The sequence below is a fragment of the Eurytemora carolleeae genome, unplaced genomic scaffold (assembly GCF_000591075.1).
Source record: "Eurytemora carolleeae unplaced genomic scaffold, Eaff_2.0 scaffold1143, whole genome shotgun sequence".
NCBI classification, from domain to species: domain Eukaryota; kingdom Metazoa; phylum Arthropoda; class Copepoda; order Calanoida; family Temoridae; genus Eurytemora; species Eurytemora carolleeae.
In genome coordinates this window covers 47,629-59,711 of record NW_019397046.1, presented here as the reverse complement: position 1 = coordinate 59,711, position 12,083 = coordinate 47,629, and the positions used below count along the sequence as shown (strand labels likewise).

The window sequence follows — 12,083 nt, the reverse complement described above, 5'->3', positions numbered from 1 at the left end:
ATGATTTTGGACACCCGCCCCCTCCCCCCACCCCCCTTTGTAAAAAATGTACATGAAATCTTAAACATGTGGCAGCATTGCACATTCCCTAGCCTGTCCAAGCTGCAGTGCTTGGCCCCTAGCCTGTCCCGGCCGCATGAATAAACAATAAACATGTGAAACATGTTTTATTTGTCTAAAACGAAAAGAAATATATTTAAAATTGTTTCGACCTCTTCTATGGTGTTTTTTTAAAAGCTTCTCAAAGAACTGGCCTTGAAACCCCAATTCCTTTACTTAAAAGCCATGTTTAGTGACCAGAGGTGAATTCAGGAATGTTAGGTACTTTCCCAAGCGGCAACTTCCCAAGGGTATTTGTAGTAAATGCCCTATTCCATAAAGGTTTCTCAAACACGTATCTATCCAAGTACAACTCAGATTCTCTTGACTATCAATGTCAACACACGGCTAGTATTCAGTAATCAGTAAACATTCAACGCCACTACCACTGGGCGCGATCTCATTAGCTATCAATGTCAATGTCAATGTCAGACACTAGCAATTAATTGATCAATGTCTCAACCAGGACACAATTCACACAACTAGTATGGTGTGATCTATCAACACCACTACCACTGGGCTTGATCTTGAGCATCAATGCCTCAACTAGGACAAGATCTTGTAAACTATCAGTTTAGACCTTGAATAAAACCCAATTTTAATACATACTCATTTCTACTTATTTGCTTCAGGCTATCAAAATATCAGCAATTAACATGAAACAATTACTTTATCAATAATAAATAAAAACAGAAATGGTTTATAGTACATAATTAGGAACCACTCTGCTGCACTGTGCTTGCCCCAAGCCTAGCCTCCTGCCCCTATCTTCCAGGTTCAGATCAATGAACCCACGCCTACCAATGATTACTCTCTTGCAGTCAGCAGTATCCTTACTGGGATACTAGGGGGAGATAATGTCTCAAAAGAAGTGCTGCTAAAAAGGACCGCAAAGATAAACTTACTGCTGGAGCGGTGGGTGGACTTGTCAGGAACAGCTTAAATGCGGGTAACCTCTTTTCTTCGCCTAAAGGGTTGTTTGATACCAACCATCCAATGGAGTTAATTGATGAGCCACTGGCTGGAATGTATCACCTTTTTATCATCGGACAATGGGCTAATTGTTGTGAGTATAAAGGTCCAGTTAGAGTAGGTGTGGGACGGTGCTTCCCATGCCTGCCGGCGGTCTGGGGGGTTCATAACGGGACCTCTTTTTCAGATTTCTTTTCTTATAGTTCCTATAGAGTCTCTATTGCAATTAAAGTATATTTCTTCAATATTGATTATATTTGGGTCTTCAACAGCGTAATTACAAGTTATTAGCTGTTAGATATACGTAGTTAAGCAATCACAATATGGGTATGATGGAGTTATATCTATCTACGTACATTGAATGGGTTAATCCCAATTCATGATTCACGTATTTACTAATGGGCACATTTAGCTATATGGACAATGTACAATGTAATTTACTATGAGCTCTATATTTGCTACAGGGCTATCTATCCTGTATTTTCTACACTAAAGCCACTCCACAGTTTTTCGTGTTTCTTTCCTCTGAGTTAAAATTAAATGAGCTTGTCAACCCTCCCAAATCATGTGAAGCTGCTCTGGGATCTGTGTTTATTTTTCTTAGGTTACACAGCTGATGATAAAGTTAATCTGGCTCTCTTTTTGCAGTTCCTTAGGCATAAGCTATAAACAAGCTCTCCGCAGTTCTACATGGTACAATCCAAAAATCATTGAAGTCTTGAGCTCTGACAATTTTCTCTTTGCTAGAGCGAATGCTTGTATCCATAGCCTCAGCTTGTCATTGTTATATCTCCTGGGATCCTCCATTCCCTGTCTGTCTTCTGCTGTTGTATTCCAGTTTCCTGCCTTCTTCATCTTTTTCTTGGGAGAATTTCTTCAATAATTAAGCAAAGAACTCTTCTGTTCCATTTGTATCAAATGCTAGTCCCTCTCTTGAAGGCTGCAAAAGTACTCCTATCTAACCCCTCATTGTTTGTTTGTTTGTTTGCCACTCATGATTAGACAAATGATTTTACAATTTCTCACACCAGGTAAACACTTCTTTTGGATTTCTGGCATATTGAGGATCCTTTTCTATAAAAACTAGGGTTTTTTTTTTACTTAAAAGCAGTTTCAAATTTACCTAGTTTCTCATAGGTGTCCTCATTTGCCTCTCCACTAATCACCTTTGCATTTAGGTAATCCTTACTTTTCTGCTTTGCATCTATGAGCTTGGGTTTCTCGAGCATTGCTGTTACTCTTGCAATAGGATTCTGACTCTCCGGTTTTCCATTGTTTTCCATGTCTGCACATACCATTCCTGTTCTTTCTTCGTCTTTACCTCTTCTATGTCTCTCTGCACTGCTCCAACTTTTGCCTCCAAAGCTCGTTTATCTTGCTCTGTTTGCTCTAACCTCTGCATTATGAATTTTAACTCTGAGGTTGGGAGGTTTCCCCCTCCTCCGGCTTCCATTATGTTCATGTCTATTTCTAAATAGTCCTCACAAGGTAACCTAGGGTACAATGATTCTACAGTGTCCAATGTTGCTGTTGCTGTCTTGTCATCGAAGATATATCCTTGTCTTGTTTCTCTCAGTACCCCATTAAACCAGGTACTCACTTGATTTGTCTTCCTTGGAGCTCTAGGCAACTAATCAGGGTTCCTTGATCCTACTTCTGCCACCACTTTTGTGGTTAATGCCCTACTCCATAAGGGTTTCTAGAATACGTATTTATCCGGTACAACTCAGATTCTCTTGACTATCAAAGTCAACAAAATGCTACTATTCAATATCTCAACCAGGACACAATACTCACAACTACTAATGTGTGATCTATCAAAGCCTCTACCACTGGGTGCGATCTTGACCTATCAATGCCTCAACTAGGACACAATCTCGTAAACTAATGTCTCAACTAGGACACAATTTTGAGATATCAATGCATCAACTAGGACACTATCTCGTAAACTATTAATGTCTCAACTACGACACAATCTTGTAAACTATCAATGTCTCAACGAGGACACGATCCTCAACCTGTTTATCAAAACAGGAAACGATTACTCTCTCGCGGTAAATAGTACATAGTCTCAATTGCAACTAATGTATATTTCTTCAGTTATGATTAGATTTGGGTCTTAAACAGCGTAATTACAAGTTATGCGCTGTTGTATATAACATAGTTAAGCAATCACAATATGGGTATTGTGGAGTTGGTGGTATCTATCTACATACATTCAATGGGTTAATCGCAATTCATGATTTACGTATGATTTTATTTGGCATGTCACACAGCCAAAATTGATCAAAAAGACATTTTTATGAATTTTAAAACAGAATCTGATTGCACTAACATGAAATAGCCCATTATTTCTGATTTTGCATATTATTAAACTGAATCAAACATGATAATGTTTTTTTTGACATAATATTGAATCAAAATGTGGCCTGGAAAAGAAGTACTAGATTGATAAATGCCCTAACAAAATCAATTTTGTGACGTCATTAAAAAAAAGGGGCAGTGTGCCTTAACTTCCCCTTTCTGTATATAAAAATTCACATTTCCTTTATACTAATCGTCAGTACTGTATTTGTTATTTCTTCAGGATAACCATGGATAAAGAAGAGGGGATAGCTAGTAGCTGTAAACCAGAAGGAAGCAGAGATAATCGAAAGATGATTACTTCTCTTCTCCCTCTGATGAGTGTACTAACACTGGACAATATGTGTCCTGATATAATCAAGCATATTCTTCAGGTACAGACTTTTCTTACTTTAATGGACTTAAAGGATCTGTATCCTTCTATTTCTAAATTAGCATGTCTAATAAGCAATGGTAACCTTTAAACCTCTGTTTATTCATCGATAATAGCAATATTAAAAAAAAATGGACAAATATTATCCTAATTCTCTCTCCTTTCAACATTCTGTGATATACATTTTGCAGTTCCTGGATTACAGGAGTAAGAAGATGCTGAGGGGAGTGTCCTCTACTCTCAAGAACAGAGTTGAAGGGTGTGGGGATAAACTGGTTCATTACTGGAGGTTTTCTACCGAATTTACAACAGATCAGCTCATCAAGTTTGCTGATAAAGTTGAAACAGTTTTAGGTAATTGATAAATTGAAATAAATATAGTTAACCTGTTTTTAAGTTCCAAGGGCGTACATAGGAGGGGGCAGTGTTTCCCACCTAGACCTGTAAAGTGGGCCCTAGCTCCCCCCCCCCCCCCTCCTAGAACTCAGCTATCACACTTTTTTCAAATCTTTAACTGAAGAGTGAAAAACATAGGAAAAATTAGCTTTCTGTTCAGAATAAGTTTTTTTTGGACCTGTGCTCTTTTTTTTAATCTCATAAAATTTAAGTTAACTAGGCTTTATGGCCGCTTTGTGCCCATTCTCTAGTGTAGCTTTTAATTGTGTCTTTATCTGTAAACATCTTCTCTTTGTACAGAACAAAAAAGTAAAAACTAATAGAATATATTTTTTTTGTGCATTTTTTAACATTTTACGCAAATCAAAAGCTTTTTGACACAATTTTTGAAATTTTAATCATCCATAAACCTTCCCTGGGGTCGTGTGAGGTCCTTCATAAAATATGGGCCTGATCAGTTCAGCCGTTTTGACGTTTATTGGATTCAACAAACAGATAGACAATCAAACATACAGACGAGCAAAGTGTAAATATACTTGGCTTTAAATCCGCTTTCCGCCCATCCTTTATTTAACTTTTAATTGTGGCTCTATCTGTGAACATCTTCTCTTTGTACAGTATAAAACAAAAAGAAAAAACGTTCGCGGATTTTCAAATATTTTTTCGTGCGTTTTTAAAAGTTCATGCAAGTTAAACGCTTTTGGATACAACTTTTTGAAACTTTGAGCATCCATAAACCTTTCCTGGGGTCCGACTGGTTCAGCCGTTTTGACGTTTATTGAACACAAACGGACAAACAAACAGACATTCCAAGTAAAGTATATATATATGGAAGAAGTTGAGTTTTTTTTTGTATTAAAAACTGTCTTTTACTATTTCTAGTATAAAATGCCAATAATTTAAAATTGGATTTTTAGAAACATGTTTTTTTTCTTGTTCTGTTTGAAGTTAAGATAAAGTAGTACTTGCAAGTTAATTGTATTGAATGTGTGGTATGTACCTTTAAGGTATCTTATATTTATGCCTAGGACTGGGCACGTTCTAATATTTTCTAGCTTTTTCTTAAAGTGTTCAGGTAGCCGTTAGTTTGAAATGTATAAACGAAACGTTCGTTTCCATATTTTCCGTTTTTTAAAAGTTACCATTAGTTATCTATGTTAATTTTATTAAAGGCGTTTTCGGAAATTTTTTCACAATCCTTAACGGTTTTTTCTTCAATTTTTACATTTTTTTTTTCAGAAATTGCGTGAAACATCAAAAAAATAAGATAAAATATTGCAAAGTTTGAAACCCAAACAAAAAACCAGTTTTGAAATGTTGCAAGTTTTATTAAAAGTTTTTAACCCTAAACATGCATAGGGTAGGCTACAGAACAGTAAAAAGGCCAGTCACTGTATTTGAAAAGAAACAAAAGATTNCCCCCCCCAATTAATTTACCAATTTTCAATATTTGGTAAAATCTACTATTCTTATTTTAACTAACTTTAAGTTTATCGTTAAAAGATTTAAATAATCCACCAGCATTTAATTTAAAATGAAACTCTATTGGGGGGCTCATTCCCACAACCTCTGTTATTGAATGTTTATAAATATCTCCTTCTAAAACATCTAATTTTGTATTTGTTTTGTTATGTTTTCTAAATAAATTACTTACTCTTTTACATTTTCAGGATTTGAAGCAGAAGATGCTGGAGATGATGGTGTTGAGTATCTTGTGAAGAAACATCCTGAAATTCTCATGTTTCAACTTGGAAAACAATTTTGGGAAACAAGTAAATTGACATCAACTGGATTAAATGAAATATTCTCCCTTCCATCCTTGTCTACCTTGATTATAGGAAGAAGCATTGCATTTATTTCTAGAATAAATGTCAACATAATTTCAAAACAACTCCAAACTCTACAGCTGACTTTTAATAGAACTCTTAATGACTGGTTTCTACAAATATTGGAACAGTGTGGGAGTACGCTTAAATCTTTGACCTTGGAAAAATCAAGTATTACTGGTGAAATATTGATTAAATACAAGGGAACCCTGCCTTGTTTAGAGAACCTGAACATGAGATTCTGTAAACAACTCACAAACAAAGGATTACTACAAATACTTCAGCTTTGTGGAAGTTCACTTAGATCCCTGGATATATCAGTAACAAATGTAACTGGAGAGAATCTGTCTGAATACAAGGGAACCCTGCCTTGTTTAGAGAACCTGAACATGAGATTCTGTAAACAACTCACAGATAAAGGACTACTGCAGATACTTCAGCTTTATAGAAGTACACTTAGATCCCTGGATATATCAGGAACAAAAATAACTGGAGAGAATATGTCTGAATACAAGGGAACCCTGCCTTGTTTAGAGAACCTGACCATGATGGTCTGTGAACAACTCACAGATAAAGGACTACTGCAGATACTTCAACTTTGTGGAAGTACACTTAGATCCCTGGATATATATGGAACAAATATAACTGGAGAAAATCTGTCTGAATGCAAGGGAACCCTGCCTTGTTTAGAGAACCTGAACATGAGTTGCTGTAAACAACTCACAAACAAAGGATTGCTGCAAATACTTCAGAGTTGTGGAAGTACACTTAGATCCCTATATATATCAGGAACAAAAATAACTGGAGAGAATCTTTCTGAATACAAGGGAACCCTGCCTTGTTTAGAGAACCTGAACATGCGAGACTGTGAACAACTCACAAATAAAGGATTACTGCAGATACTACAGCTTTGTGAAAGTACACTTAGATCCCTGGATATAGCAGGAACAAATATTCCTGGAGAGTATTTGTCTGAATACAAGGGAACCCTGCCTTGTTTAGAGTACTTGAAGATAAACTGATGTTATCATCTTACAGATAAAGGACTGCTGCAGATACTTAAGCTTTGTGGAAGTACACTCAGATTCCTGAATATAAGGGATACAAATACAACTAAAAAAAATCTGTCTGAATACAGTCACATTAGAATCTCAAATTTATAGTTTTTTAATATGTTTTCGGCTCCATCATATATCCTTTACATTGAAAATGTTTTAATATTAGATTAACACAAAAAATAAATGCTTTGTAAATTTTTTAAACTATAATTTTATTTAAAACAAACGATTTTTTATTTCAGATAAAAATGATTCAACTGGTTAAATAATAAATGTGTGTACAGCATTATACCATTTCCCAGATCGCATAGTTACGTAAGTTTTATTTTAAAGTATTTTCCTTATTTGTTAAATTTTAATATCATGCTGGAAGTATTGTTTTCAGTAAAATAGAAAAAACGTTTTGATAACATTCCGAATTATGCATGAATATTTTTTGTTCTGCCGCAAATTCTGCATTTTTGTGCATTCCAGTTGTAGAGAAAACGCGCAAATTTCCTTATTTTGTGCGGAATACTGCAATTAAAATTGTGCAAATTCCGCAAAATAAACGACATAATTCCACAAGAAAAATGATTTAATTTAAAAATGTGTGTAAAAACATGTTCAAAGGGGAGGGTACACTTTTCCCATTTGAATACATTTTGGACTCCTGTCTTCATTTTTTGAGGAATCTAAATGAAATTTTGCATATGGGCATAATTTGTGTTTGTTTTAAGTAAAATAAAAAAAAAATATGGAAAAAATAATTTTTTCCACATTTTTCCATGTTTTTTAAAGCTTTTTCACCAAAAAGTCTGAGTCAAATACCAGCTAGGTGCTTTAAACACCTACTTGTTAGTCAAGAATCTCATTACTAACATCAGAACGAAGTTTAAGGTTTTTCAGATCCTTTTCCCCCCCCTATTTTCCGCTTATTTTATCATATTTTCCCACTTTGATAATGTTTCAGATTTTCTGGATTCATGGATTCATTTTTCTAAGAATCTGAATGATATTTTGCATATAGGCATCATTTGTGTTTGTTTTAAGTAAACAAAAATAAAAAAAGTGGAAAAAATTATGTTTTTCCCCTTTTTCTACATTTTTCCATGTTTTTTAAAGCCTTTTCACCAAAAAGGCTGAGTCAAATACCAACTAGGTGCTTTAAACACCGGCTTGTTAGTCAAGAATCTCATTCCTAACATCAGAAAAAAGTTTCAGGTTTTTCAGATTTCTTTTCCTTCTATTTTTTCCCCTTTTTCCACATTTTTCCATATTTCAGATTTTCTCGATTCATAAATTAACTGAAGAAATTCATTTAAAAAAGCAAAAAAAATGTGAAAACTATTAACAAACTGGGGAAATATGATAAAATATGTTTTTAAATGAATTTCTTCAGTTAATTACATCACTGTTTATAAAAGTAGTTTAGTTACTTACCTTTATTACAGAAGTGGTGGGGGAGAGGTTCAGGTAAATGGTGGAAAGTAAAGAGAAATATTAAATATAGCTTGATTGATTGATTGATTGAGCGATTGAATAAATGATTGATTGATTGACTGGATTGAAAATACCCCCTTTTTTATTTTGTTTTAAAAATATATAATCCAATTAAGGCAAAAAAAATTGAATTTTTGNCGCTACATTTATAGGGAAAATAGGGGGAAAAAGGATCTGAAAAACCTTAAACTTCGTTCTGATGTTAGTAATGAGATTCTTGACTAACAAGCAGGTGTTTAAAGCACCTAGCTGGTATTTGACTCAGACTTTTTGGTGAAAAGGCTTTAAAAAACATGGAAAAATGTGGAAAAAGGGGAAAAAAATATTTTTTTCCACTTTTTTATTTTTGGTTTACTTAAAACAAATACAAATGATGCCTATATGCAAAATATCATTCAGATTCTTAGAAAAATGAATCCATGAATCCAGAAAATCTGAAAACATTATCAAAGTGAGAAAATATGATAAAATAAGGGGAAAATAGGGGGGGGAAAGGATCTGAAAAACCTTAAACTTTGTGCTGATGTTAGTAATGAGATTCTTGACTAACAAGCAGGTGTTTAAAGCACCTAGTTGGTATTTGACTCAGACTTTTTGGTGAAAAAGCTTTAAAAACGTGGAGAAATGTGGAAAAAGAGGGAAAAAATATTTTTTTCCATATTTTTTTTATTTTACTTAAAACAAACATAAATTATGCCCATACGCAAAATTTCATTCAGATTCCTCAAAAAATGAAGACAGGAGTCCAAAATGTATTCAAATGGGAAAAGTGTACCCTCCCCTTTACGCAAATCTGAGTAAAAACTTCATTAAAACAGAGATTTCCTCAGATTTCCTCGTAGTAAAAGTTGTTTAGCAAAATTTTGTTACAGCTTCAACTTTAGTTTATCACGGAATTTTTTTCTTGGAATTCAATATCATTCATGCTTGTTTCCGCAAAATCAATTTTTGCGCTAAATGTGGAATTCTGCAACAAAAAATTTGTGTAATACCCAAGCAAACATGAGGAAAAAAATTTGTGAAAAATTTGCGTAATACCCAAGCAAATATGAGGAAAAAAATTTGTGAAAAATTTGCGAAAGCAACCTTGAGGATTTTTGAATAATGCTTAACACCTAAGAAATGGAGAACTTTTTGTTTAAATTTCTTGCAAATAATTTTTGATCTTACTTGTCATTGCACAATGCACAGCACATGGTAGAAACAAAATTTTACATTAAAAAGAATGGGTGCCAAAAATATAGTGCTCTTTGTAATAAATAAATAAATAAATATGTTATTACTTCAGGATAACCATGGATAAAGAAGAGAAGATATCTGGTAGGTGTAAACCTGAATGAAGCAGATATAATGGAAGGATGATTAGGATCTAAGTTTACTCCCACACAGTTGAAGTATCTGCAATAATCCTTTGTCCGTGAGTCATTTATATGAAATCAATTCCAGGTTCTCTAAACAAAGGAAGGTTCCCTTGTATTCAGACAATATAGCGCCAGTGATTGTCAAAGATCAGGGATTTAAGAGTACTCCCACACTATTCCAATATTTGTAGAAACCAGTCATTCTTTAGAGGAACCCTTGAAAACCAGTCAGCTGTAGAGTTTGGAATAGAATATAGAAATATTAATAGTAGATACATGACTTGGTAAAAATTAAGCTAAAATTTTAAATAATTTTAAGTACCCTGAAAAGCTTAACAACTTACAAACAGTTCAGTGGAATCAATGGGAGTTGTTCCATAAATAAACTTAAGACTGATAAGGAAATTATAACATTTGTAACAGTGAGTTTAAATGTATAACATTTGTAACAGTGAGTTTAAATGCTTACAAGGTACGTTGACTGTAAAAATGTAATAATTTAATATTTTCAGAAAATGAGTAAACCCTGTAAATTTTACATACAGGGTTACTGTAGAAATGGAGGAGGATGTACATTCTTACATACACAAGTAACACATGAACGGCATGGAAACATATTGAAAACATATGCAGCTGAGACTAAGAGTGGAGAAATAAATCATGTTGGACATATGATGTCCTCCAGGTAAAATATGATTCTTCAAAATATGAGATAAAACTTTAAAACGGTATATAGATTAGTGTAAAATTAAAAATAGTAAAGTATGGATGTATATTGTATATAATAAAAATGGAAAGTAATTAATATAAGGGAAAGAATTGTTTAAACCTTTCTAAATATTTTTAAATTTTTTAATGTCTCCTGGAGTTTGTAATAATAGAAATAAATATATTCTTTCAATCCATAAGGGACAGGAATAATTTTCAAATTCTTTTATTTTTCATCAGGGACGTAGAAAGGTGTGCGAGTGCCCCAAAACTGGTATTTTTATATATATATTTTATTACCGATATATCTTAAATCTGTCAGAATATTAGTCCAGGACTAAAAAGCCTAACAAGGACAGATTCAGTTTGCAGAATGAGCCCTATGTGGTTCAGGGGCTTTAAAGCCAACCGTCAGGGGGGCCGTTTGATACCCATCAGACTTTTGAAAATGAAGAAAAAACATTAATTAATTAATTAATGCCAAACCAAATAAGGAAAGGCAAATTAAATTACTGAACTATTTAATATTTCTTTGGAACGATTTCTTTTAGACTTTGTCAGGAACATCAAGGAGAAAAATATCACTTAACACCCCCTTTTTGGATTTTACTTGTCAAAAACAAAGAAAATGCTAATTTTCATTTTTATAAAACCATACAATCCTGTAATCGAGAAGTTTCTTCAATTGCTTAAAGATACAAAATGCGCCATTTTCATCAAAAGAGGCGCCTGGAAAGTCAATTTCACTGAACACTCCCCACTTGGATTTCATTTGTCAAAAACAAATTGTTTTTTTAATTTACTTTAAATCATACAATCCTTCATTCAATGTCTTTAATAGTATAAAATAAATAATTAGAAATAATTAAATTGGTATGGTTTATAATAATTAAAACTTATTATTTTTATTGTTTTTGTCAAATGAAATCCAAGAGGAGTGTGTTCAGTGAAATTGAATTTCTAGGCGCCCATTTCGATACAAAATGCTTAATTTTGGATCAATAGGCTATTGAAGACATTTCACAATGATGGTATGGTTAAAACTTATTAAAGGTAATTATTTTTTTGCTTTTGACAAATGTTATCCAAGAGGGGGGTGTTAAGTGAAGTTGGGTTTCTAGGGGCCTCTTTTGTTAAAAATAGTGCATGTTGGATCTTTAAGCTATTGAAGACACTTCCTAAGCAATGGTATTACTTACTTGGTTTACTTTTTTGGGGGGTTTTTGTTATATGAAGTCCAAGAATTTCTAGTTTCTAGTTGCCCCTTTTGATAATTATGGTGCATTCTGGATCTTTAAGCTATTGAATACTCGTCCTAAAGGATGCTATGTATGGTAGTGGGGTGTTCAGTAAAATGTAATTTCTAGTCGCCCCTTTCAATGAAAATTGTACACTTTGAATCTTTGAACCTTTGAAAATGCTTCCTGAAGGAGTGAATAGTTCA

General features: G+C 33.6%; 1 protein-coding gene across 7 annotated transcripts in view; it reads left to right on the top strand.

Annotated features, from left to right (window-relative positions):
* LOC111711391 (F-box/LRR-repeat protein 4) overlaps window positions 1-12,083 on the top strand; it is a 34,670-nt gene that overhangs the window by 4,700 nt on the left and 17,887 nt on the right. For 3 of the 7 annotated variants that reach the window (XM_023485736.1, XM_023485737.1, XM_023485738.1), the window contains exons 3-5: window positions 3,659-3,809; window positions 4,000-4,162; window positions 5,875-6,694. In XM_023485736.1, the coding sequence (XP_023341504.1) occupies window positions 3,666-3,809; window positions 4,000-4,162; window positions 5,875-6,694 (1,127 nt within the window). In that variant the 5' untranslated portion in view covers window positions 3,659-3,665. Of the gene's footprint in view, window positions 1-3,658; window positions 3,810-3,999; window positions 4,163-5,874; window positions 6,695-7,319; window positions 7,404-9,858; window positions 10,617-12,083 lie in introns of those variants that run through there. The other 4 variants (XM_023485735.1, XM_023485734.1, XM_023485733.1 and 1 more) reach the window with 2 other exon arrangements.